A 27,700-nucleotide genomic window follows, 5' to 3' on the forward strand; every position below is an offset into this window, starting at 1 on the left:
GCTCCTGCTGTTACGATTCTTGGCGATTTCGCTGTTGGCATAAACGCCCCTTCTAACACGCTGATGCCTCGGTCGTGGAGCTCCTCTCCCGTAACGAGCTCTGCTGCTGTCTGCTTGTCCCCTTCCCGCGTGCATAACCCTGAGTTGTCGGAACTGAAAACCCCAACCCCTGTCGCCCGACGTCAGAAGGACCACTCTGGCCACCGCTCTCTGTACGCACAGCTCACTTCTGCGAGCCTGCCCTCGATAGCCCTCCACCTGCTGACGGCCTCCCTGCTGTCCTTACTCAGCCTAAATATGCTGCTCACGCGTTCGAATCCGCCCCTTGCAGACCCACTTAGCTTCTGTACCCAGATTAAAAGCCGGGCAAATCTGCCTATTCGTTCTCATGCCCATAGAGCTGCAGAAACTGTCCCACCTCCCCAAACAAAGACTCTGTACCGACTAAGCAGTAACGCCCCAGGCCCCTCCTCCCAGCCCCCGTCCCCTCTCCTCTTCATTCTGTCTGTATGAGTTTGCCTCTTCTGGGTATTTCACGTGAGCAGAACCATACAGCGTTGGTCCCTTTGTGTCTGGCTTATTTCACTCAGCAAGGTGTCCTCAGGGCTCATCCGTGTTATAGCAGGCATCCGCGCTTCATCCTTTTTACGACTGAATAATAGCTTATCATATGTTCCTACCACTTTTTTTGCTTATCCAGTCATCCGTTGGTGGGCATTTGGGTTGTTTCTACCTTTTAGTTGTTGTAACAAGTATCTGTTTGAGTCCCTGTTTTCAATTCTTTTGGATATAGGCCTCAGAGTAGAATTGCTGGATCACCTGGTGATTCTATGTTTAACTTCTGAGGAACCACTAAATTGTTTTCCACAGTGACTGCAACACTGCATCTTCCCACCAAAGGGCCCAAGAGTTCCAGTTTCTCCCCATCCTTGCCAATACTTGCTGTTTTCCATTTCTTAAAATAATAGCCCTTGTGGTAGGTGTGAAGGCATCCCCTTGTGGTTGTGATCTGCATTTCTCTAGTGACTAATGACACTGAGCATCGTGACCCGTTGTAGATGTCTTCGGAGTAATGGCTATCTAAATTCTTAGCTCATTTTTCAGCTGTGTTGTTTGTCTTTTTGTTGTTGCATTGTAAGAGTTCTTTATATACTCTGGATACTAGACCTTTATCAAATATATGGTTTGCAAATATTTTCTCCGTAGGTTTTCTTTTAGATCTTTTTATAATGACCTTTGCACGAAAGTTTTTAATTTTGATGATGTCGGATTTATCTATGTTATCTCTTGTTGCTTGTACTTTTGATGTCATATCTAAAAATGCCTTGCCAAACCGAACATTATGAGGATTTATCCCTCTCTTTTCCTCTATGAGTTTCATGGTTTTTGCTGTTATACTTAGGCCATCGATTCAGTTTCACTTTACTCCTGAAAATAGTGGGGGAAAGGAGTCCATATTCATTCCTTTGCGTGTGGAAATCCAGTTGTTCTGACATCATTTCTTGAAGAGCTTATTCTTTCCCTGTTGTATGGATTTGGTGACCTTGTTGAAAATCAAGTGGTCCTAGACATCTGGGTTTATTTCTGGACTCTCACTTTTATTTCATGGTCTATATGTCTGTCTTTATGCCGTGCCACACTGTTTTGACTACTGTAGCTCTGTAGTAAGCTTTGAAACTGGGAAGTGTGAGTCCTCCAACTTTGTTCTTTTTCAAGGTGGCTGCGGCTATTCAGGGACCTTGCAAATCCATGTGAATTTGACAATCCTCTTTTCCATTTCTGCAACAACAACAAAAAAGATGTTGAAATTTTGATAGGTATTGTATTGAATGTGCAGTTTGCTTTAGGCAGTGTTACCTCTAATAATATTGAGTCTTCCACTCCATGGACAGAGGATGTCCTTCCATTGATTTCTTCCAGCAATACTTTGTAGTTTTCAGTGTACAAGTCTTTCACCTCCTTGGTTAAATTTATTCCTAGGTATTTTATTCTTTTAGATACCGTTGTAAATGGACTTGGTTTCATAATTTCCTTGTCAGATTGTTCATTGCTGGTGATCACCCAAATGGACACAGGTGTTGGTAGTAGAATCAAAAGATAACTTCCAAGAATATTTAGGTTTAAAAAAAAAAAGAATAGGTTTTGAATATAAAAAGATACAGACATGAGGAAAAAAAATCTAAAATGACTTTTTTTTTTTTTTTAAAGAAATGAGGAAGTAATACTTCCTTGAGGGTACCTTGGCATTTGTTTAAGTGACTTGGTAATCTCACAGAGACCAGACCTGGTGGGAGAAGTTTAGCAAAAGAAGTAGTTCAGGGGGATTTCCTGGCACCTCTTAAATCCAGGGCATCCACTTCCTTCTGTGTGTAAACTGAGATTGGGCTTTCCCTGCCATCCGCAGGTCCCCTTAAAATTTCCACTCTTCCTGGTGCCTGTTTCTTTCCCATCCCCGCACAAGCCTTCCTCACGTTGGTGATGGTGACACTCCTGTAAGTAGAATGAACTGCTCTGCCCTTCTGGATTGGTGTGTGACCTTTTAATGAAGTTAATGGAAATGCACAAGTGTTTCTAAAAAATGTCATTAGATATGTGTATTAGATATATGTAAGAAATCCTCATTACTTACAGAGCAGCAAGCTGAGTTCATTAATTATAAGTGGACTAAGCAGGTACTCTTAGGGATGAAATGGGCACATCCTTTTTTACCACTTTACTGCTGCTTAAGGTTCAGCTATAACTAATGTCTAGCTGGCATGGGCAGTGAGAGATCATGGGAGTTTAACAGAAGGAAGAAGTCTGATGTGGGGGAAGCTCTCTGCCGCTCCATTCTGAGAAGGAGTCTGTGGTTTTCACCTGACTGGCAAAGGGGTCCATGGAACAAAAAAGGGTAAGAACCTCCTTTTCTAAAAGAACTGTGGCCCGGTGCCAAGGGGGGTGGTGGGCAAAAAGCACCAGAGAGAGCGAAGGGGCAAGGCTCTAGGCTCTCCAGTTTTGAGTCAACTAGACAACCACTTTTCATTCATTTGATGTATTGGTCTGTTGCTTAAGGTTTAATTTGGAAAAAGGTTTCCTCTGTTTAAAAAAAGATTAAAAGTTCTTTTAGTTAAGGAAACTTTAAGCTGGCATGTAATGGGTTGTGTGGGCTCGAGTGAACCTAACACCTGAGGAAGTCCCGAGTGGAAAGGGAAGTCGCTGTGTGATGCGGGGGCCTGACAGTGCAAGCTGGGAAGCACCCTGCACGTGGAGATTTTTGCAATGAAACATGATCATCAATCTTTGAAGTAACTGAGACAAAGAAACACTGTAAATCCTCATGCCAGTTCAGATCAGGATTTGCAGCTAAATGACTAGCTACCAATTTATCAAAAACACATTTTGGCTTCAGAGTGTTGTAGGTCTCAGATTTGAGGATACAAGATTTGGGGCTTGTGTTTATTCTGCTGAATGTGAGCAGGTAGATCTGACCCAGCAGAAAAGAGTTCTCTCCTCTTGGTGCTCAAGGAGTTGGGCTGCTTGTCTCTTTTGAGTTTGTAAAGATATTGAGATCACAACTTGCAGATGATGCATGTTAATATTACTCTTTTTGTACTAAATATTGAACTATTTTTTTTTCCAGAAACTCTTTCACCTCTGGAACTAAATTGTACCTTGGTCAATGAAAGCATTGTAGTTCAGTGTGGTCTCCAGAGACAACCCAACATCCATCCCGAACTGACAAAGTATTCATGGAACTGCCCCTTTGTAAACTGTGAAAATAACTCAAAAACTGAGATGTATTTTATGAAGGAGGATGATCTTTCAAAGGAAGTACAGTGTATTGTTGAAAATCCAGTCTCCAAAAGTGAATCGTCCATCGTTTTGGCTAGCTGTGCTCCAAAATGTGAGTAAAACACTACACGTGGCGTGACGGAGACCTGCGTGGGCCACGGACCAGTGCGCTTGGGGTTCACACTGCAGGGGTGGTCCTTCTCACACGGTCCCCAGATTTGAAACGTAAGCTGGGTCCCGTTTTCACAGAAACCTCCCTTAAGATAGAAAACTTTCATTTTTGAGTACTTTCTGTGTCAAGCACTGTACTAATGCATGCGTTAATTAATTCAATCCACAAACATCCCTGAATTGGGTACCTGTGATTATCCCTATTTTACAGTGAGAAACCGAGACATGGGGAGTTGAAGTTACTTGCCCAAGTTTAAAAAAGCCTGTGAGTGGCAGAACCTGGCTTGGAAATGAGGCCTTCTGGCTCTGATGCCCAGGCACGTAACCATCTGCAAAGCTGCTTTATACAATATTCTTAATAATCACTGTTTTAGTTTCTTGCCTGCTAAATCAGATACCATGCAATGGGTTGCCTTAAACAAAAGGAATTTAGTGGTTCGTGGTTTGGAGGCTCGTACAAGTCCAAGTTCAAGGCATGGTCGAGGCAATGCTCCCTTCCAGGAGACAGCGGCGCTCTGGGGTCACACTGTCACTGAGGTCGTCTCATCACAAAGTCCTGTTGACAGGCGGGCCCACAGGAACGGGCTGAGTTCAAGCCCATGTTTTTCTGGGGCGCTGAGCACCAGCCACCGCAGAGGTGCTTAGAGGCTGCACGTGCGTTTGGTGCGTCTGCCTGGGCTCCACTCAGCCGCAACCACGCCCACCGCGACAGTCGGTCTTGCTTGTGGTCTTAGGTTGTTTAAGTGTCATTCATACTTACAATTTGCAATTTGGATTATCCGTTTTTTTATATTATATCCCCATTATATTTTTTACATTACATTGTAAACAGGAGGATCAGTGGCTTGAAAGTGGTTCATCAAAACCCAAAAGGAGGGATGAAAATAGTAAACATTATGATTCAGAATAATACCTGAATTGTAGCTAGTGAATGGGACCCCAGGGCACGTACGGAAGAGGAGCCCCTTTGGGCTGGAACAGGGCGAGGCCAGACGAGAACAGGATTTTCTTTGACTAGTGAGCCACCCTCCCGGTGTCCCCAGTGTGTTGCCTTTTTCGGGGAACTTTTCAAATAATGACATAAAGCCAATAAAACAGAGGGACTTTTTGGGTAAAACAAAGTTTTTCTCCAACCTGCGCAAAATGAGTTCCAAAGTGTAACTCACAGGTTCAACCCCTGAAGGCCGGGGAAGGAGCATATCCACAGAGGTGTCACTCAAAACAGCACGTTTGCACAAGTCGCACAGTTGCCAAGAAGTGTTTAAAGCCAGGTGTAAAGTTAATGGCAGTTGTTACGGGGGAAGATAAAGCAGAACGAGCTATTGACCAACAGTCCTTTAGACAATGTGCGCTTATTAGGTGTTGTGCAATATCCAAGGCGTACAATGTAGAAATGCAGTCTGTTGGGCTAGTAGATATTTGCTTTACCGTGGGAAAGGAAAAGAACAAAACCAATGTGCTTTCAACATTTGTATGTGCGTGCTGCACATGATCAACAAGGAAGAAGGTGATCATGTATGTGAAAAACAGACAACTTGGAATTTTGAAAAACATCATGTTTGAAGAGCTAAATGCTTTAATAATTTATAAATAAGATCCCACAAGAGAATTATTTGGGATTTTTTTTTTTTTGAGGTACTGGGATTGAGCCCAGGACCTTGTATATGGGAAGCCGGAGCTCAACCACTGAGCCACAGTGGCTCCCCGAGTTGCTTTTTTTCATCCTTTTGCTTAGTGTTTTGCTTTTTAAGGAGGCACCAGGAACTGAACCTGGGACCTTCCCATGTGGGAAGTAGATGTTCAACCGCTTGAGCCATATATGTTCCTGATACGGGATATTTTAAGGAATTTTCAAAGGCTTTGACCTTGCATGGCTTTTGCTTTACTAGTAGAATTGAATGCCCAAGGAAGATGCCCTTCTCTGTAGATGCAGTGGAAATCAACTGATGAATTATTGTTATTAATTTTAAAACAAACTCTTTGTGCTATTAAATAATTCTGATTTGTCTTTTTGGAACATTTTCCCCCGAAATTGACAGTTCACATTACATTGTAGGTATTGAAAGTTTGAGACACGTTGCTGGGTAGTTCTCAGGTCATTCCAAATCTGGAGAAGTATCAACACGTGGGACACATATCGGGATCCTGTCCTCAGTCCCCGCCAATCAAATGTTGAGGGACCTTTTCCTTTTCTGCAAAACCAGGGCCTGAAATTAATGATCTTAATGGTTCTCTACAATTGTAAAAGTCTAGGATGTTTTTTCCCCCATTGATTTCTTTTGAGTGCTTTCATATGGCACTGCTTGCACCATAACAGATAGAAATCCATGAAAGTATAAGAGTTAAATCTTGGATCTATTTTTTTTCCAGTTTCGATTTTTCATCCAAGCTTTGTCAACAAAGCATTGTAATAGTAACTCACTTTCACTCACCTGATACTCTTTAGCAAACCCTTCAAAATAAGTGTTTCATTTACTCCTTATCACTACTTTTTGAGGCTGGATAGACAGGTATTGCTATTTACCTTTTTTTAAAAAAATTATTTCTCCCCATCCCCTCATTGTTTGCATTTACTGTGTTTGTTTGTTGTGTGCTCGTTTTCTTTTTAGGAGGCACCCAGAACCATATCTGGGACCTCCCATGTGGGAGGGAGGTGTCTAATTGTTTGAGCTACCTCCACTCCCCGCTTTGCCATGTCTCTCATTATGTTTTCCTCCTTGTGTCTCTCGTTGCATCATCTTGTTGCATTAGCTCACTGTGCCAGCCCACTGCAGCAGCCTGCTGTCTTGATCATCTTCTCTCAGAGACACCAGGAACTGAACCAGGGATCTCCCATGTGGTAGGCAGGAGCTCAATCACTTGAGCCACATCTGCTTCTCTGCTATTTACCTTTTATTAATAAAAGTAAGGAAATAGATTCAGCCAGGTGGGTTGACTTACCCAAGATCACTTAAGTAATGGAGATCAAATTAAAATTTAGGTTTTAGGATTTCAGAGGTTTTTTTTTTCCATGACACCATCCTGACTCTGTCTCAAAATAAATCTAATTAAAAACTTTTTAAAAAAAACTTATTCACAGGAGTCAGATGTATATAGATATTGGTCAGGTGTAACTTAATTTTTTACCCCGTTACTTTCTATTTCTTGCAACATTTTGTCTGATGGGCTTTTTTGTGATTTGTGGTCATTTTGGACATGAGATTTATTGAGGTATTGTCACCACACCTCAGAAGTGGGAGGAGTTGCTAACCAGTTAAAAGGTATACAGGTTAAAGGGGAGATTTAGAGATAATGGAGCCTGAAAACGGAGTTCATGTCCACCACTGATCCTATCAGGGAAAGTAAAGAAAACCAGCATTTTCTGAAGATCTGCTCCATGCCAGACTCCTAAGTGCCTTATGTAAATACATCACCTTTAATCCACACCACAACCCTTTTGGATGGGTACTATTTTGCTCATTTTATAAATGAGGAATTTGAGTCACAAAAGGGTTAAATAACTTGCCCAAGCACACACATTTATTCAGAGGCACAGCCAGGATTGGACGTCCAACTCTTATCTGGCGCTCATATCTTCCCCGGTGTATCGGTGGAGTGGAAGTGAAGAAATGACTCAGATGTGGAATTATGATCCCAAAATGAGAATCGACAGCAATTGGCAAGCACTTGAAAGGGACAGAGCAGAAACTCAAGGCCCTGGGAGGTGGAGAGGCAGCCAGCGAGCAGTTATGATTCCTGTCTTGGCGTCCTGCTCTGCAGTTTGCTCCTCCTCTACCTTGGTGGTAGATAGCACGGGGACTTCGTGACCCTGTTACAGATGATCAGAGAGGCTAAATGGTTTTCTCAAGGTCAGCAGGTTGGTTTGTCACAGCACCTGACCACGAACAAGCTTATATGGTTTAGAAAACGGAGAAGTCAGAGGCCAGAGGAAATACCGGCTGGAGGAGAACACGGGTTTGGAGCAAGAGGCCTTGATGTCACTGCTCATTGGCACTGTGCACCTGGGCAGCGGCGTGCTCTGTCAACCTCCGTGAACCTCTGCTTCCTTATCCAGACAATGGGGATAATAATACATACTTTACAGGGGCTGGAGGAATTAAATGAAATAATGGATGAGAAAGGGTTTTGACAGTGGTTAGTCACTGTAAAATTGCTAATTTTTTTCTCACAGTACAGGCAGCAAAGGAGGGTTTCATGGGATGATGCTCAGGATAGCACCGCGTACAGCGAAGGGTTCCAGGAGGGCGACACAGAAGTGGTCTGTGGCTTTGACACCTAGGAGGTCACTGGCGACTGGCCTGTGAGTGGGCGAGGACAGAAGCCAGGTGTTTGGACTTTAGGTCGGAAAGGCATTAAAGAAGCCAGTTATATGTTTGGCTATGAAAGGAAAGAAAAGAAACCGAGGACCTCATGGAGTCAACTAAAGATTGTTTCTAGGCAAGGAAACCCAAGGGCCTTGGCCGTCCTTTCTGGGGTCATTGCTGGGGAAAGGGACGAGATGGAGTGACCTTGGCCCAGAGCTCTAAGAGAGCCCGGGCAAGTGTGCGTTTGTTCAGGAGGTGAGTAGAGGATCCTCCCGAGGGCACCAGTTTTCCTGTCTGTCGTCCACATTCATGAATCAGAAGCTCAGAGGAAGCATTGTGTGGCCCCCCTGAAGTCATGCACAGCGAGCGTTATTCTTTTTTTTTTAATGATTAATTATGGTTTTAATTAATATAAAAAGGTGTGCATCACAGAAACAACTTATCATAAATTGAAGTAACACCATTGTAGTATGCAGCAGTACCAAATATTGCTAGTTTGTTGCAAAAAATTAATATCCAGCTATGCCACTATCACTTTGTTTTAAAACATGCTATGACTTTCTTTTATTTATTATTTTATTGCATTCATCGAGCATTATTCTGATGTCAGCTAGGTGGTCTTCTTGCTACAGCCAGGGAGGACGTGGGTTACCAACAGGGAGCCCCCGAAGGGCCTGATGGTAAAGTCTCTGAAAAAACATCCTCGAATGGTTGAGCGCCTGCTTCCCATGTACAAGGTCCTGGGTTCGATCCCCGGTACCTCCTGGAAACAAACAGGTGAAAAAAAAACCACTCTCATTGGGGAGTGGATGTAGTTCAAGTGGTTGAGCACCTGCTTTCCATGTACGAAATCCTGGGTTGCATACCTGGTACCTCCTAAAAACAACAAAACAGCAAAAACATATCGTCTGGTCATACCTGTAAAATAAGTGGAAGGAATCAGGAAAAGTTCATGATAAAAACACAGAAACTTGGGGAGGTAGGACAAAGGAAAGGAGGGAAAGAAATGCAGAACGGGAATTTAGATTATGTAGCTGAGATGAAGAACATTGGGACTTTCTGAACAAATTTTGAATCGGATGCGATGTAGCAGGCAGAAACAGAACAAGGAGACTTTTTGAAGTGGTGTTTATTGGTCTTTTGTGGCTTTTTTGGACTTTCCGCTGAAAAAGTGGTGGTTAAGAATGTAACTACTGCTTTTACAGATTGAGGAGGAAAAGACCAGTGATGCTGTACGAAAATAAAAAGGGCTGGAAATGTGCTCGAGATGTGAATAGACAGTTCACAGAAAAAGAAATGGCCATTAACCTTATCAAAAGAAGTTCAGCCTTGTAATGAGGGACACAGATCAGCCACATACGGAGACATCACAGTCACGGTGCCCTCTTGGCCTGGCTGTGAGAAGCAGGGCTCCTCCTCCAGGACTGGCGGGAGCTCAGAACAGTGCAGTCCCGGTGGAGGGAGATTTATCAATATCCAGCAAAATAACATATGCATGTACTTTTTGAATCAGTAATTCCCTTTCTAGAAATCTATCTTAAATATGTAAAAAGACTATACACAAGACTCTTCATTGGAGAACTGTTTTTAATAGCAAAAGACTTGGGAGGGGAATCGAGTGTCTGTCAGTGTGGTACGGGTTGAATAAAATACAGTAAATCCACACCATGGACTCTGTTAGTTGTAACCAGAAATAGGAACACCTCTATGGTGTGTTTCAGGTGATCGCCAAGACAGAACATTAAGTGACAAAGCCAGGAGGAGGAAACTGCGTATCATATGCAAAGTTTATCTAAGAAGGGCGAGATAACAAGTATATGTGTGTCCTGCATAAAATACATATTTTTATATTTAAAAATATAAGGATAAACTATAATTTTAAAGAAGGTTACTTATAATAGGAGGAAGAACTAAGAAGGTATAAGCATATCTGACTATATCATGTATTCTTGTTTTGATGTCGTAACTAAATATTTTTTATAATTATAAAGTGAAGTTACATTTTTAAAAGTGTTCCCTAAAAATATAAAACCAAATGAAATAAATGAGCTGTGACTCAAGTTGGTCAAATATCCTCAAAGAGAGGAACTATTCCAACAGTCTTTCAAACATAGTGATTTGACTATATATCCCTAACAGGATGCACTCAAAGGATAAAATGAACTGCAAAGAACCAAATCTTAACTGTTCTCAGTAATTATACAGTCAGTGTTAATGCTGGTATTCAGAAGCTATTGAGTGTATTGTGGGAAAAAGCAAATGAATAGCTCTAGTAATGTTTTTGAGAATTGGAATATTTGGCCATGCCAAATAAGATTGATAAGTTAAACTGTAGTCCTGAATCTACTCAAAAGTGATAAGTTGAACCATATGATTGAAATTTCCATTTCTGAGGCAAAAAACAGCTGATTCTTAGCAACTGAACAGGGTTCAACCTAGTATCAGTATGAACTTATAATGTATTTTATCTTTTAAAAATGACATATTTCTTATTTCTTCACTGAAAATTTGTAGAAAAAAATAACCTAATAGCAATTTCTGTGTCCCTTCTGCCCAAATTAGGGTGGCCGCTTTGTCCTGGTTTTCCTGGACTTCCTTAGTGTTAGCACTGCAGTCCCACACCCCGGCGGGCCGCGGGCCGGGAGACCAGCAGGTCGCTCCTGACCCGGGTCGTGGTCTGTACTCACATGCCACACTGGAGCGCATCAGGCTGCTTTGTCCAAGTGCGGACTGGATGTCTGAGACGTGAAGTGTATCAGGATGATACAATCTGATATTCAGTAAGAATATCAAATGCAATAATTTGAAACACATCAATTATGTTCAGTTCACGATTTCGTAATGATACTAAACACAAATAAGAAAACTCACTAGTCACCTTTAGAAGATGCTTGAGAGCCAACTTATTGTTTTAAACTGGTAAATAAAGGGGAAGGTTCTAGAATTTATTCTGCCTTTCTTACGCAAACTCTTCCTCAGAGTAACTATTAATACTTCATTGACAAGGGGAAGTTTTTCTTTATAAAAATATTTTAGCTACTCAGTAAAGGAGGAAAAATAGACTAACCCATTTTTGCAAACCCTTAAAGAAATAATGGATGTGGCCAGTGATTCTCAATGGCAGTTAATATCATGAAAGGAGAAGCAACCGAAAATTACATGCCCCCAGAGGGAAGCACAGAACATTGCTTAGGGAATACAATTGTCAACAACAACCAAAACCCACACAAGTAGGCCCATTTGCTGAATTTGATCAAATAAAGGAAACAATCTGATCAAGTAACAATTTGATCAAATAAAGGAAATGACCCTAGAAACTATAGGGAATTCTACAGGACCAGCGATCAGCTTTTTCAATAAATAAATTATGAGGGGAAGAAAATGAGAGATGATGAGGGAACCTATAGATGAAAGACATTTATGAAAGTATCAGCTAATTGCAATATGTGGACCTTGATTCCGATTCAAACGAACATGAATGTAAAATAAAATTTTAAAAGAAATTTTAATACTGCATATTGATTATATTAAACACTTAATAGCATAATTATGTCTTTAAAATAATCATTACCTTTTGGAAATATATACTAGAATATGCTTGGCTTAAAAATAGTGCTCTCCGGAGTCAGAAAGGCGTTCCCCTCTCTACTGGCTTCATAGCAGTGGGAAGGGAGAAGGAAGAGGGCGGAGCGTGACTTTCCCTGTTTTTTTTTTTGTTTTTTTTTTTTTTTTTTTTTAAAGATTTATTTATTTATTTATTTATTTATTTATTTATTTAATTTCCCCCCCTCCCCTGGTTGTCTGTTCTTGGTGTCTATTTGCTGCGTCTTGTTTCTTTGTCCGCTTCTGTTGTCGTCAGCGGCACGGGAAGTGTGGGCGGTGCCATTCCTGGGCAGGCTGCTCTTTCTTTTCACGCTGGGCGGCTCTCCTCACGGGCGCACTCCTTGCGCGTGGGGCTCCCCCACGCGGGGGACACCCCTGCGTGGCACGGCACTCCTTGCGCGCATCAGCCCTGCGCATGGCCAGCTCCACACGGGTCAAGGAGGCCCGGGGTTTGAACCGCGGACCTCCCATGTGGTAGACGGACGCCCTAACCACTGGGCCAAAGTCCGTTTCCCACTTTCCCTGTTAAAGGCCAGCCCAGTGGATCGTTTTTTCCTTCCATTCTCACCCCCTTGGCTACAGGCGAGTCCATGGCCACACCTAGCTAAGGGAGGTTGGGAGATAAAGTCCTTAGTTGGCTGGCATTGTGCCCAGTTAAAGGAGTAGGCGAGACTGAATATTGGGGAACAGCATAAGCGCCTGCTACTCTATGACTATACAGCCAGTTCTCATTCATGATAGTTACAACGTTCTAGGAAGGTGCCACGGTGCCTGAGTTAGTGAATACTAACCACTAGTGCTCCTAGGAGAGTAAAGGCTCGGTTTCTGCGAGCCTCTGAGCATATTTTCATCCACTGATCAGTAAGTAACTTTGTTTTCTGTGTGTTCCTATTTAAAGCCATCTTATTTGTTATATATTATTCATTAACAAATATGAACTCACAACCAGCAGCACAACTCAAACCCAAGTGCGCACGTATTTTCTCCATGGGGCATATCACTGCCTTCTTGCTCTTAGGAACACTAGCTAACAGTACGCTCAGGGGCCATTTTAAACAGTGACATCAACACCAAAAGTGTGAAAAACGAGGGTGCTAAATCTACCACTAATGGGGCACTCGAGAGCTGAAACCGGAAGGTGGAGTGACACCTCGTTCAGCCGCCGCTGGGAAGGTGCCGCTCAGGCTTTTGCCCCTCTGTATGTCTACAAATGCCCTTGCATACTGACTTGGGGTTAGAAATAAATTTTAGTGAGTAGGCGAATTTGCAATCTATGAATAATAAGGATTGATTATAATTTGTATAATTTTAAAACAAAACAGCCAAGATGGTTCAGTGGTCAAGCACCAGCTTCCCACATATGAGGTCCTGGGTTCAATCCCCAGCTCCGGTACCACAGGAAAAAAAAATTTTTTTGAAGAATGATATAAATATAAGTAGAGATTCTTTTCTTTCCCCCCAAATTGGTCATCTTAGGTACCCTCTGGGATGCACGCACCCAATTTGGAAACTCTTATTCTAAGCAAGAGTTGATGGTTTCTTGGGCTATAGTGGTAACAGTGGAGGTTGGGAGTTCATTTCAGTATATATTTTTCAGGAGGTACCAGGGATCGAACCCAGGACCTCCTGCATGGGAAGCAGGTACCACTGAGTACACCCACTCCCTAAATCAGGATATATTGTGAAAGTAGAGCCAAGAGGATTTCCTTATGGTTTGAATCGGGGGGAGAGGTGCCTAATAAGAAATACTCAAGTGACTCCTAGATTCCTAGCCCAAAGAACTGGATCAATCTATTTACCATTTCCTGAGATTGGGAAGACTGCGGACGAGCAGGTTTGCAGAGGAAACCGCAAGCCGCGTTTTGGAAGTGTGATGTTTGAGGCGCCTGCTCTAATTCAAGTGGGGAGGCACTTAGATTCACGAGTCTGGTCTCAGGTCGGGGGCCAGGGCTGAAGATGCACCTTGGACCTTCCTGGATGGCGCTTAAGGCCATGGAACTAGGCGTGAGGGAGCAGATGTCAGAGGGAAGTGCGCTGGGGCCGATTCCTGGGTACTCCACAACGAGGTGCTAAGAGGAACAGAGCCCAGCAAAGGAGCCTGGGAAGAGTCGCCGAGGCAGCAGGAAGGAAATCCTAGGAATGGGGGCTCTTAGAAGGCAAGGAAGCAGGGGTGATCAGCTGTCGATGCCGCAGACAGGTCAAGAAGGAAGAAGAGAGAATTAAAGCTTGTGTTGACAGTAGAGGGGGCTCAAGCAGGTGAGCACCTGCTGCCCACATGGGAGGTCCTGGGTTCAGTTCCTGGTGCCTCCTCAGAACAAACAAAAACGGACGTGGATATGGCTCAACTGATAGAGCATCGTCTACCATACAGAGGGTCCAGGGATCGATCCCCAGGGCCTTGTGGCCTGTGTGATGAGCTGGCCCACGCGCAGTGGTGCCACACGCGCGGAGTCCCGTGCCACGCAGATGTGTCCCCTGCACAGGGGAGCCCCACGCACAAGGAGTGCGCCCTGTAAGGAGAGCCACCCCACGTGAAAAAAGCACAGCCTGCCCCAGAGTGGCATTGCACACACGGAGAACAGATGCCGCAAGATGACATAACAAAAAAGAGATGCAGTTTCCTGGTGCCACCGGATAATGCAAGCGGATGCAGAAAAACACACGGTGAAGGGACACAGAGCAGACAATGGGGGAAGGGGAGAGAAATAAATAAAATAAATCTTTAAAAAAAACCACAAACAACAAATAAACAAATGAGAAAATCAACTCAGGGGAGCCAATGTGGCTCAGTGGTTGAGCGCCAGCTTCCCACATACAAGGTTCCAGGTTCAATCCCCAGCCCCATACATTAAAAAAAAAAGAAAAAAAAATTGGAGGTGGGTAGCCCTGGGTATATTGCTGCTTTATGAAGTTGCCAGAGACCCAGGGCAGCTCCGCTCTTGCCACCTTCCCTGGGCTGTGGCTTCTAAAGATTAGCCAGCACATGCATAGCAAGGTGCCGAGAGGGGAGATTGCTATGCTTTGACCCTTTTAGAGGGACTTTTGGGAAATAACCATTCACCCCTTCTTGCATCTCATTGTCCAAAACTTAGTCACACAGTCAAACCTAGTTGCAAGAAAGGCTGAGAAATCAGTCTTTTAATAGGGGGCAGTGTACTCTGCTAAAAACCTGGATTCTGTTGTCGAAGAGGAGAGAATGGATGTTAGATGGCAACCAGCAGCTTCTGGGCAGGGTCTTCTCAAGTTAAACTCAGAGGTGACCGCCTCATTGTTCAGCCCATCCCAGCTGGTACTAGAGGAAAGGGCGTGCGTTCATATTCTCATTCTCAGGCGTCCATTCACGCGCTCATTCATTCACAGTCTTTGTATCTTTTCCACGTTGTACTTGCTATTAGACCTGTTGTGTTGTTTTGTGCTTTTCCTCTTAGTGCACGGTTTACATTTTTCCATATCCTTATGTATCCTGCATCCGGATTTTTAAATAGCTGGATAATCAACCACACAGACATACCGTATTTTCCTGTTAAGGAACTTGGGTTGTTTTAGCTTTTCAGTATTGTAAGAAAGGCTCAGGAGTGAGCGCTGTGGCTTTGGGAGGTGGGAGGGGCGCACACTGGTGGATCCCTTAGGATGTCATCTTAGAAATGGAATTGCAAGGCCAAAGGATATTAGTAGAAATAACACGAGCATCTACTGGGTAGATTTATAATAGCTAACATCTGTTCTTTAGTGTATTAACTCATTTAAAGCTCACAGCTGCCCCTATGGGATGAGTATATTTACCAGTCCATTTTCAGTTACCCCATGAGGAAGGTGAGGCACCAAGAGGTTAAGGCATTGGCCCAACTTTTTTTTTTAAATGATGTACCAGGGATTAAACCCAGGACTTTGTGCATGGGAAGCAGGCACTCAGCCACTTTAGCTACACCCACTCCCCTTCCCCAACATTTTTATAATGACTCAGTGCGACTGTAGGCACGTCACTTAGCGCAGTATCTAGTTACCTGATTATGAACACTTTTAAGGGTGTTATGTACATCTGCCAAATTACCCTATCAAACTCGTGATGCTAAATTATATTTTGAGAAACAAACATCCTAGAATATTTGTTTCTTTTAATAAATCTGGACCTGGTCTATATCAACCTTATACGTATTAGTTCATTTAGAAATATCTTTATTTTGATCAGTTCAGCTAATTGTATTTCTTTTCTTTATTTACAGCTCATTTGAGGCACAGGCTTCTAATTATAGTGGCAGCTGTAGCAACAGTTGTAGTGATTCTGCTGTTTGCAAAAGGTAGGAATACTTTTTAAAAACTAAGTTTTTGAACTTAAATTCTCTTTTATTTCAAAGATGAGAATGTGTTTCAAAGATTGAAAAAAGTTCATGTGAAAAGAAACAAAAACTTTCCTGGTTTACTTATTGTCTGGGGTTGCTAAGTGTGTTAGTCAGCCAAAGGATGCTGATGCAAAATACCAGAAATCGATTGGTTTTTATAAAGGGTACTTATTTGGGGCAGAAGCTTAGAGTTACCAGGCCATAAAGCTTAAGTGACTTCCCTCACCAAAGCCTGTTGCCACGTGTTGGAGCAAGATGGCTGCCAGGGTCCAGGCTCCCTCTTCCTCCCAAGGCCGGGGGTCCCAGCTGCTTCCAATCTCAGCCATACGCTGGGACAAGACTTGTCTCTTTCCTGGGGCTGGTTTCTCCCTGCACTCAGCTGCTCTGCTCGCTCCACAAGGCCAGCTGTAGACGCTCAGGCTGACGGCGCATCTCTCTTCCCGGGGTCTCTGCCGCGTCTAACGGAGCCTTCTCTCCTTCCTCGCATGGCTGCTCCTCTGTGTGTTCACTTCCCGGGGCTCCAGCAGTAAAACCCCACCCTCCCTTCTCTGCAGTGCGTTTCTCTGTGAGTCCCCACCCACCAAGGGAGTGGGGACTCAACATCCTGCCAACGTGGCCCAATCAAAGCCTTAATCATCACTGAATCAAGTAAAAGTGAAACCTCTGAATCCAATTCAGTCCAATCTGACATGCCCAGAGAAACAGACCAGTTTACAAACATAACCCAGTATCTGTTTTTGGAATTCATAAACGATATCAAACTCTACAATTATCAATCATTTGACTCCCCTCTAAGCAATGTTATGAAAATCCCCTGTGGAAAGTTTGGAGGAGTCATTACCCAATGAGTAAAATATTTTGGGAGCGCTAATGTTTAAAAAAATTTATTTTTAATCCGCAAGTAAGGATATGATAGTTAATTATCTCCTTAACAGACTGTTCCCCAGAAACCGGAATCATTTTCCCTTGCCAGTATGCCTGAACCAAAGAGGGATGGCCCTGAGTGCCCGTGTGACTTCAAACCATTGATTGATTTGGCTGGCTTAACTTTTTAAAAAGAAGTTCATTCAGTGAAGGAGAAATTATTCCAATAGTCAGTACTGTTTTTTTTTTAAAGATTTATTTATTTTTATTTCTTTCTTCCCCTTCTCCCCTCCAATTGTCTGCTCTCTGTGTCTATTCACTGTGTGTTCTTCTGTGTCCGCTTGTATTCTTGTCAGCAGCACTGCAAATCTGTATTTCTTTTTGTTGCGTCATCTTGCTGCGTCAGCTCTTCATGTGTGCAGCACCACTCCTGGGCAGGCTGTGCTTTTTTCGCATGGGTGGCTCCCCTTATGGAGCTCACTCCTTGCGCATGGGGCTCCCCTATGCGGGGGACCCCCCTAACATGGCATGACACTCCTTGTGCTCATCAGTACTGCATGTGGGCCAGCTCACCACATAGATCAGGAGGCCCTGGGTTTGAACCCTGGACCTCCCATGTGGTAGGCGGACGCTCTATCAGTTGAGCCAAATCCACTTTCCCCAATAGTCAGTACTGTTAACACTCTGTAGCCTGGGGGGAAAAATTGTCCTAAAAAAATAATTACATCAGGACAGATCTCAACCCTAAAGCCACTAGTTGGAAAATTATGAGATTTTTGGCATGGAGCCTTCAGTGAGAGAGAAGGCTGGACTTAAACAGCTCCTCCAAATGGCTAGCTGCAGTAACAACTTTACACATTCTGGTCAACCCTGTGGACTGACTGCTCAGCTGCTAGCATAACTCTGGACTAGAGCTGATGCCCTTTACGACGGGGAAACTGATGCATAAGTATGTGAGTGGGAACATTATCTGCATGTCTAAACCTGTACTATCTCAATTGGCAGTCATATGTGGTTGTTGAGCCCTTGAAATAGGCCGAGTCCAAATTAAGATATACAGCAGATTTCTAAGACCAAGGGTAAAAAGATGAATGTAAAATACCTTAAATTTTTTCGAATTAATTATATGTTGAAATGATAATATTTTGGATATCTTAGGTTAAATAAAATATATTATTAAAATGAACTTTACTCATCTATTTTTACTTTTTAATGGGGCTATTACGAACATTTAGTAAGTTAAGCAGCTTATGTTATATTTCTTTTGGGCAGCACTAATCCAAACCATTCTCACCTGGCCTTCATCTTTAGTCTATGCAAAAGTTGTCATAAAATTAACCATTTTGACAAAAAAATTAACCATTTTGACAACACTTGTCTTTGAGGGGGCAGGTGTGGCATTGTTTTTCTTTGTCTTCTGACCAGTTTTTTTTACAACTCTTTGGACCAACTCCATAGCCCATCTGATTTAAACATTTGGGATAGTAGGAAATATCAGCTTGACAGGGCACTGGTTTGGGATTTCCAAATTCAGGTCACACATCGGCAATCAATAACCCCAGACTGCAGCTTCTTTCTTCAGTTCTTTAATTGAAATGAAATTTTGTTTGTAGGTGTTCAGAAATCTGGCTGAGAAACTGCAGAACCCTGTAAGTACCCTGCAGCCGCAGTGGATGAGTTGAGTATCATGCACTAGAACCAGAACATGTCTGCTGCGAAGTGTCCACGGGAAGTGGGAGCCAGATTCAACTCATGCTGGTTGCCTTGAGCACGGAGGAGGTCACGGCGGGAGTAACGCTGCCCTCCCCTCCCTCTGCACTGGCCGCGCCCTGGGCACTGCTAGCCTCCCGTATCTGACCTCGTTGAGCGCTCTTAATGAGCCGAGACAGGGCGTCCAGCTGTGTGGCCGGCTCACATTGCTGCCCGGTGCTAGATCTGGGGTGCACATCCAGGTCTGAGAATCCCAGGGCTGTATGTCAACTATCACATATATTCCTCCTCCCTTTCTGGAATAGTTGCTATAGTAGTCAGCCAAAGAGGTGCTGATGCAAAGTGCTGGAACCCTGTTGGCCTTTATAAAAGGATATTTGTTTGGGGTAGAAGCTTAAAGTTACAGGCTCTAAGGAGTAGATTACTTCCCTCACCAAAGTCTGTTGTCACGTGTTGGAGCAAGGGGGCTGCCGGCGTCTGTGAGGGCTCAGGCTCCCTCTTCAGCTTCTGTGGGCCCAGCTTCTTCTGGTCTCAGCTGTAGGCTGGCAGAAGGCTCATCTCTATCCCCGGGGCTCGTTTCCTCCCGAGCTCCACTGCTCTGCTTTCTCGACAGGGTCGGCTGTAGACTCTGAGGCTCATTCTCTTCCCCGGGCCTCTGCCGTGTCTACTGGAGCCTTCTCTCTTTCCTCTCCTATCTGCTTCTCTGTGTGTCTACTTCCCGGGCCCTCAGCATCCAAACTCCACTCTCTCCTCTGCCCTGTCATTTTCTCTGTGAGTCTCTGCCCACCAAGGGGACGGGGACTAGACATCTTACTGACTGAATCAAAGCCTTAATAATAATTTAATCAAGTAAAAGAGAAACCCCTGAATCTAATACAATCTAGAGGAAGAGACCAGGGCACAAACATTATCCAATATCTACTTTTTGGAATTCATAAACAAGGCCAAGCTGCTTCAGTCGGCTTTCAGCCAAGGACTGGGGTTCCTTTGAGAGCCAGGGTCAGAGTTTTGCCCGCAGTCGCCAGCAGAGGCTATGACGCGGACACGGTGAACGGCTGGCAGTGCTGGCCGAGTAAAACGGCGGAAGGACGCTCTGAAGGACCCTCTTGGCAGGTCCCAGGGGTGGTCAGGGGGGCAGGGGCCTCGGGGGGAGGGACGAGTAGAGACCTGGGCTGGACAGGGCGGGGAGAGTGACAGGCATCTCTTTGGAGCAGCAGCTGTTGGGGCTGGAGGTGGGGGGTGGCTGGAGGATGATGGGGCTGGGTTGCTACATGGCCAAGAGGTTTGGGTGGCTTTTCTGAAGGCACCGGGAAGCCACGGAGAGCTTTTGAGCAGAGCGCTGCTTGAGAAAGATCGCTGTGCTGGCAAAGCGTAAGATGAGTCATAGACGGGTCTGGCGGTGGGGCGCTGGTGAGTAACCCTGTGGAAAGCACCTGAGCCAGGGTGTCGTAGTAGCAGGAATGAATGGGAAGGGCTAGGTTGAGAGAGAGCGTCGAGGTCATATTAACCAAACTTATCGGCAGAGACTGCAGGCTCTGCTCCCACACTCCCTGGCCAAACCCCAGGCCCTGGACAGTCACTTCAGCTGTCGGTGCCTTAGTTGTCATCTGTGGAAAAAGGGGAAGACAGTGTAATAAAATAGGAATAACAGCATGGGTCAAATAGTACCAACCTACCGTATGTAGAAATAAGGTGACCAAGGCAACTGCTTGGAACAGTGATTGGCGGGTAACTGTGATCGATAAACGTTAGCTGTCCTTACCATTATCATTATCGTTCACGAAAGAAGGCAGAAACAGCAGAAGTGGTGAGTCTTGGTGCCCAGAAGGTGGTCGACTACTGGGCGTAGAGGGGGCCCTTGCTGGGGAGGAGAGCTGAGGAGTGTGGGGTGCTGGCCTGTGACCAGAGGGAGCTGCCCGGCGTCGTGGAGGCGGCGTGAGGGCTGGACTCCTGAGTGGCAGACCGGGGAGCGTCTTCCTCAGGACAGCACAGGGTGCCCTGGCATCTGAGGTACCAAGAGAGAAGAGGGAGGAGCCCGTGGGTGCTGGGAAGAGGCTCAGGAGGCAGGAGTGGGGGAGCTAAAGTCACACTGAGGAGAAGGACTGGCTGGTGAGACAGTCCCCGGAGAGCCGGGGCAGGAGCACACGGCGACGGTTCCAGTGTGGGAAATGCACGGTAGGGGCTGCGACAGTCAGGTGGGCTCGTCGGAGAGGCCAGAGTGGTCATGCGGACTTGCTGGAGGGCTAGAATGCCAGCTAGATTTTCAAAGCAAGAGTGGAGTAAGAAACGCGCTCCAAGTGGGAGACGCCCCCGAGGCTAGGATATGGGGAGGCACAGAACAGGTTGCGGTTTATTTAGCAAATGAAGGTGGCTCACCTAGAGTGGAGGAAACAGGAAAAGAGACTGAACATTTGCAAGGAGATACTTGGGAGTCAGCCAGGGCATTAAGATGGAGTGATATGAAAATAGGGAGCCACTGTCGGTTCTGGAGCAGGAGAGCTTTGCAGAAAAGCCTTGGGATGATGAGACTGGAAAAGAGCACAGCCAGAGACCCTAGAAGGGCTATGACTCATGGGAAGCTCTCGGAACCAGATTCTGTAGCATATCACATTTGAACCTGAGGACAAAATAGCAGTGCATCCAAATATGAAATAGCTCTGGAGAAAGATCAGTAGTGGGGAGGGACCTGGACAGCTTGGCGGGGGGGACTTACTTTTCACTGCATATCATTATTTTCTATTCAAATTTTGCCTCGTGTGCATTTTATACCATTTAATAATAAATGTTAAATTCGAAGACCTTGCTGTGGCTGCAGGGAGAGTTCCCTAAATTCAGTTATTAAAGGGCTAATGTCTATGGTGGAGGGGCAGGGGTCGGGGACAGAGGCAGGAGATGGGTGGGCCAAGCATAGCCAGACGGATGCAAACCTGTCACCGCGGGGTGAGAGCACGTCAGGACGCCCTGAGCCCAGCTAGAAATCCCAGAGGAGAGCCAGGTCGGCACGGCTGAGATTCCACTTCTCCCCCAGACTGTTCAAAGTAGCCAATTCCTGGACGTCCCAATGCCCCTCCTTTCTGTGTAAATGTTCACAGAAGAGATCACAGCACCCACCGCACTGGAAAGGGAGCCGAGACTCTCGTCTCTTTGGAGAAAGGTTTCCAGGCGGAATCTCAGCTTGGCGCCCAGCTGGAAGCAGGCTCGGTGGGGGTCACGGGCGGGCCCGGGCTCTGGCGTGGACGAGGCGACCCCTGGGGAGGCACAGGGCCTGGCAGGCGCAGGCTGCAGCGGGGCTGAGAAGCGTGGCCCCCTTTAGCCCCTCTCAGACTCACAGCCCCCGTGGGTACGTTGGCTGAAGTTCTAAGAAACCCTTGTCAAAAACCCAAGACCCCAGGTTTTGTTGTGATCCATGAGCTCCTGCTAACTCCCACGGAATATGAATGGGTGGGGACCCCTGGACGCCGTGGAAACGCACCCGGACCGTGGCGGGGCTGAAGGCGCGTGGTGGGGCGAGGCTGCGGCTTTGCTCTCTGGTTTCGTCTAGATAACCCGAGACCATTCTGTCATCGCGGAGGTGACTAAGCAGGAAGAGAAGTTGAGGTGGAAAGAACCTTATACCCAGGAGAGCTGGGTGGCAGAGAAGAAAATGACTGTTAGAAACGGGTGACTCATTGCCATGTGGGTCTAGGGTTTGGGGTCTCTTACTTGGAAGTTTCAGCTCTGCTCAGAGACTGAGCTGGACGGGTCGGGCTGTTCCTTCGCTGCGGGCTGTGCCCGCGCCCTCCCCTCGCTGCTCCGCGCCCCGGGCTGTGGCCAGGGTCCCAGACAGAAGGGCTGCCTCCACGTGAGGAGGAGGTAATGGAGACTTTCGGTCTGCGGCACAGACTGCACGCTACAAGTTACTAATATGAAAAAACAATTCTTTTATAGTCTCCCTTGTTGGAAATAGAAGACGATGAGACCATCACCTGGGCGACTGAATTGTTTAAGTAACTTTGAAATGCCATCTGGTCTACCCCTTGAATATTCCACCTCCTCTGCGGGAAGCCTTGGAAGTCTAACCGGAGGAGGCCCTTCATTGCAACTCCTTTTTAAGAAGAGGCATCAACAAATAAAATGGTAGCTCACTTTTTATTCCAGGACTGTTTACGCTGGACAGTTATAAATAACAAATAATGTAATAATTGTAAATGTGTACACAACTGACTAGGTGGTTTAGCAGTGTTTTTCCTAAGTTAGAAAAATAAACGTCACATTTCCCCAGGAAATGTGAAAGCTTTTTAGAATTTGTACTCCATCTCTCTTGTGTTTTGAAGGGAAAACCATTCATTTTGGAATCAGCAATGGAAAGGGAAGAGAGACAAAGAGCTTTTGCCCGATGGGCCCATGGCTGTGGTGGACAGATGGACAGCACGTAAATACTTAGTTCTTTTCTGTTTCTTTCAAAAAGACCAGATCACCGTCGCCCAAGTGCAGTTGTAAACATGGGTGGGGCAGGGAGACTTCTCTCAGCATCTCTTAACCCACGTACTCAAGTCAGTTTATTCTGTAGCTGTTGTATGGGGAGGTGAGAGCAGAGAACACCTGAGTTGTAACGTCCTAAAGACAGAGTGGTAGCCACTCTGGAATACGGAGGCGGGTGGCCGGGGGGAGCTCAGGGCCCACCCGGGTGCACGTGCAGAGGCCTCACCCAGAGCCCACGCCGCCCCTGGAATTCCCACTCCTGGAGAAAGACTACAGCCTGCAAGAGAGCGTTTCTCCACCCCAAGCCGGTGTGTGCACAAGGGGCCTGCAGGTGACGTGTTCTCAGTCAGAGGAGCTCCATCCCCACTCGCCACAGCCGTCAGCAAGTGCGGGAGGGGCCTGGAAGACCCCCAGCCCCCTGCTTCCACCACCAGAATCTCTCAGAATCTGCCTTCGAGACCAAGTTTGTCAAACCCTACAGGAAGCCCAGGACTCAGAACTCCCAACACTTGCAGATTTTTGCCCCCTTTAACTGCGTGTCTCCTTTCTGAGCCCATCCGTGGACCCCAGAATTCCCAGTGACCCCCACCTCTTCTGTGAGTGTCCCCCCCGCTGTTCTGCTCTACCTGGAACCCGGCCTTCCCCGAGGATGCTGCTTCCTGCAGGCCTCTCCGAGTGTCTGCTTTCTCTCCCACCTACCCCTTGTGTGTGTGCTGGGCCTAAGGGGAGGAAGAGTCCTCTCTGCTTCTTCCTCCTTCCAGACTGTTGCTCTTTCCTCAGCTTTGATGCTCAGGCCAACAGATATCACCACCTGACTTCCCTTTTCTAGTTAGCTTTTGCTATTCCCCATCCTTCAAAGATGTTAGCACTAGCTCGGAGCAGCTCTACCACGACCCCAGTCATCGTTCTGAGTGCTTTCAAAACCACAGATCTACTACCCTGGCAGGGCTTCCTCCAAGGACCCTCTCTTCTCCCCTTTCTCAGCTCGGTGGCCCTCCTCCTGGTTTCCCACCCCCAGTTCCTGCAGCCCCTCCATAGCCTCATAGCATCTCCTTCCCAGTCCCACTTCCACGTCACTCCCGAGGGCCCCGTCTCCCGGATTCCTCAGCCCCAGCAAGACCTACCACTGATTCTCTGTCCATCTGGCCCTCAACCCTTCCGGTTCCCTCCATCCTTCTTACCAGGGTTAGCTCCCCAAGGTCCATCATTGCAGCCGCTCCCTGACCACTCCCTTGCCCTTTCCCCTGGGCAGGCTCTTGGCCAAATCTCAACCATGGTTATCGTCTACTCTACCAGTTCCCTCCCTGCACCACTAAACAGGCTGGAGAAAAAGCACACCTCCACGGTGGATTGTTCTCTCCGCAAACTTTAAACGAATCATAGAGCTGCTCAGATTTCCTCATTTCATTGCCCTAGTCCCCTCGCCAGCTCGTTCTTTTGGGCAACCATTTCACATCTTGCCACGGGAATGAATGACTTGCACACCAAAACTCATGCACAGAGGGCCCCGTCAGGTTTATTTCTCTTGCTTATATATCATGTATTTTTGTATTTGGCCAAGGGCTGTGGTTAAAGTTAAATTTCTCAAGGATGTTTTGTCTTGGAGTAAGAAATCTTGTCTCTAGACTCACATCCTATCTAGCAGCAGAAAAGGCAAGAGGAAGCCGTTTTCAGACTTCAAGCAAAGAGACAGCTTGTGCATAGATAAGCAAGGACAGAGCTATTTTTGCTCTGAAGCCAGAACAGATGAGCTTTAATACATCATTCAACCACGGCCCTTGCTGAGGTGGTGGAACTAATCCCCACACCTCCTCCCTTTCTTTTATGAGCAGGTGGCTCTATTTGAGTAGCTGTATATATGGCAGCCAGGTATTCATGGTGTTGTGGTACATTGCCATAGCTGGAAGAAGCATCAGCATCCTATAAATGTAACAAGACAGGAAAATTAATCCTCCTGTTGTTGTCCACCATTTAAAATTTAGATTGGAAAACCATGTGAAGGGTTCAGCCATTGTACCTGTTGAGCTAAGATTTTTAGTGTGGTTTGTTGAGTTAGATTTTTTCAGTTCCAGAATTGCGGCTCTACTTGGACGTGGAGAGCTTCCACTTCCTCTGATACATGAGTGGAGAAGGCACTTTGAAGGTGTTGTTTTGTTTGGTTCCAGCTATGTGGGTGTCGTTCCATTCTGAAGGAAATGGCACCAGTGCTAGAATGCCTCCAGTCAGTTTCACTTATTAGAGGCCCTGCAGGAGGAACCCCGTGTCCTCCTGTCCATGTTGAATCATTTGAGGATAGCGGGGCCCAGGATCCCACCAGGTGGGTCTGTTACATGGGCCCAGTAGGTGTGATGAGCAGTGCAGGGGTTAAAAGACAAGGGTGAGCAGTATGTACGTTTTCCATGTTCCCACCTAAGCAGAAGCAGTAGTGACTACTGCCAAAAAAGGTATTTTTAGGCATCTTAGGGCACCCAACTCGTGCCAAAAGAGCTTGTGCTTGGTTGCCCAGTTTTTTAAGACTCCCCCACGCAACTGGCTCCGCCCCTTGGGCAGTCCTCAGGGGTGCTGGTTGGTTGCGGGTTGAGTGCTTCCAGGCTCGGCAGCGGGCTGGGCGGCGGATTCCACCAGGCCACGGCATGGTCTTACAGACTTTGCCGGAAGCCAGAGAGGACCCCTGGGAGAGAACACAGGCGTACCCGCAGCCCCAGGCCAGTAAGTTTACAGACCATGCCAGTTACCATGAGCTTCTTGTCCATCTAGGGGTTTGTTTAACACTTCAGGATAAATTTTTACAATTCATGTTTGAAAATGTCATTCTGCTGTTGTATAACCATCCTCATTGTGATTTTAAAAATTTAAAGTATATAAGGCTATTTGTATGACGTCCTTTGGACTTGTTTAACCTATCACCCTATTCCCCTTTTTTTGTTTTAAGGTGGAGTGAGATTATTCTGTAAAAATATATATATTTGTTAATATTATTAATATAATGAAGTAGGGTTAAAACTGCATGTGTTTTATACAGTTAGATTTTTGTTATTAGGCTAGGATAGCTGATTGGGTTAGGCACACAGCTTTGGGAAAGCACCGCAAAATTTACTGTTGGCTTGTTCACACATGAATGCAGGCTGGCTTGACTTGCCTAAGGAGATATTAGAGAAACCTTGGGCAAGCTTTAAAATAAAGTGATAGTGACATAATTGGATTTTAATTTTTGTAATAAACTAACAATATTTAGGGTTGCTGCACACAGCAGTGGTGTTACTTTAATTTATGATAGCTTCCTGTTACGTGTCACTCCCTAGCAGCTTTCAGTGTGAATTGGACAAGTATGAGCTAAAGTATTTGTTTTGCAGCAGCTGTTAGTGGAAATTAGAGGAGTATGAGTTTAAGCATTTGCTTTTTGATTTCCAGGTAGGGAGGTTGTTTCTGTGATGTATTATTATTTTTAATAATAATTAAAACCATGATTAACAGCATTATTTTTTATTTAATATTATGCTGGAACATTGTTAAATTTCTAGGAATTTTGTATACTTTTTAAGTATTCATGTGAACTTTTTACTCATTCAATTTTAAGAGGGTTAAAGAATTCCTTTTGAATTTATAACACTTAAATATTGCTCATTTAACATATATTAAATGAACTTAAGTATTTTATTACTTCACTTCTTTCAAGGTAAAAGAACAAATCTTTTGCAACAGTCTAAATAAAAGATACTCTTCAGGATTTGACATTGAGAAAGCATGTTTGAACTTTATGGTCTCTTAAAAGTGATAAGACTTGCAACTTTATTCACAAAAATTCCTTTTCTGTACACCTTCTGCACTTTCTGTGTTCATTTAGGTTTTGTCCTAAATTTTACTCTTCGTTAATAACTAGTCATTTTATCTTAGGACAAAATTATTTTCTGTTTTCTTAATAATAATAAAAAAATAATAAAAACACATCCTATATACCCTACATACATAAGTTACCAAAATGATTTTGGAAACTCTCTCCAAACAAACTTTTTACAACATGCAATTACCATCAACACTAAACAAATTTGTTAAAATAATGATTCAATTTGGTTATATGCAAATATAACTTTTCCTTTTGTTTTCCAAATACCTAGTAGCATGCAATACTAGAAACAGTTTTTTAGAAACAAGTTGGCAGGGGAGGTTGGCTGCCAGTAAGTTTTCTTATTATGAAGTTACTTTTTATTATTATCAATTTAGTTTCTGTTTATAATGTCTTCTTGGAATTAGCTATTTAAATACTTCAAACAATGCTTATACAAACTTTTATAATTATTCATATCCACATAGATTAAAACTACTTTATCTTAAGACAAAGTTTACCTTCACAGAACACATTCTCTTACTGAATGCTACCCCAATACTTTTTACAACTTGCCATATGCATTCAAGTTTTGTCCTGCATATTTCCATTTTGATTTTATGAAAAATAGCCATTTTATTTTAGGACAAGAC

General features: G+C 44.9%; 1 protein-coding gene across 5 annotated transcripts in view; it reads left to right on the forward strand.

The window, feature by feature from the left end:
- Positions 1-26,966, forward strand: part of CD58 (CD58 molecule) — a 57,751-nt gene extending 30,785 nt beyond the window's left edge. The window contains exons 3-6 of one of the 5 annotated variants that reach the window (XM_071217183.1): positions 3,620-3,883; positions 16,073-16,147; positions 18,667-18,730; positions 22,691-26,966. In XM_071217183.1, coding sequence (XP_071073284.1) covers positions 3,620-3,883; positions 16,073-16,147; positions 18,667-18,686 — 359 coding nt within the window. In that variant the 3' untranslated portion in view covers positions 18,687-18,730; positions 22,691-26,966. Of the gene's footprint in view, positions 1-3,619; positions 3,884-4,153; positions 6,801-16,072; positions 16,148-18,666; positions 18,731-22,690 lie in introns of those variants that run through there. The other 4 variants (XM_058302990.2, XM_058302989.1, XM_071217184.1 and 1 more) reach the window with 4 other exon arrangements.
- Positions 26,967-27,700: the final 734 nt, after the last annotated feature.

Source organism: Dasypus novemcinctus, chromosome 9, assembly GCF_030445035.2.
Source record: "Dasypus novemcinctus isolate mDasNov1 chromosome 9, mDasNov1.1.hap2, whole genome shotgun sequence".
Classification (NCBI taxonomy): Eukaryota; Metazoa; Chordata; class Mammalia; order Cingulata; family Dasypodidae; genus Dasypus; species Dasypus novemcinctus.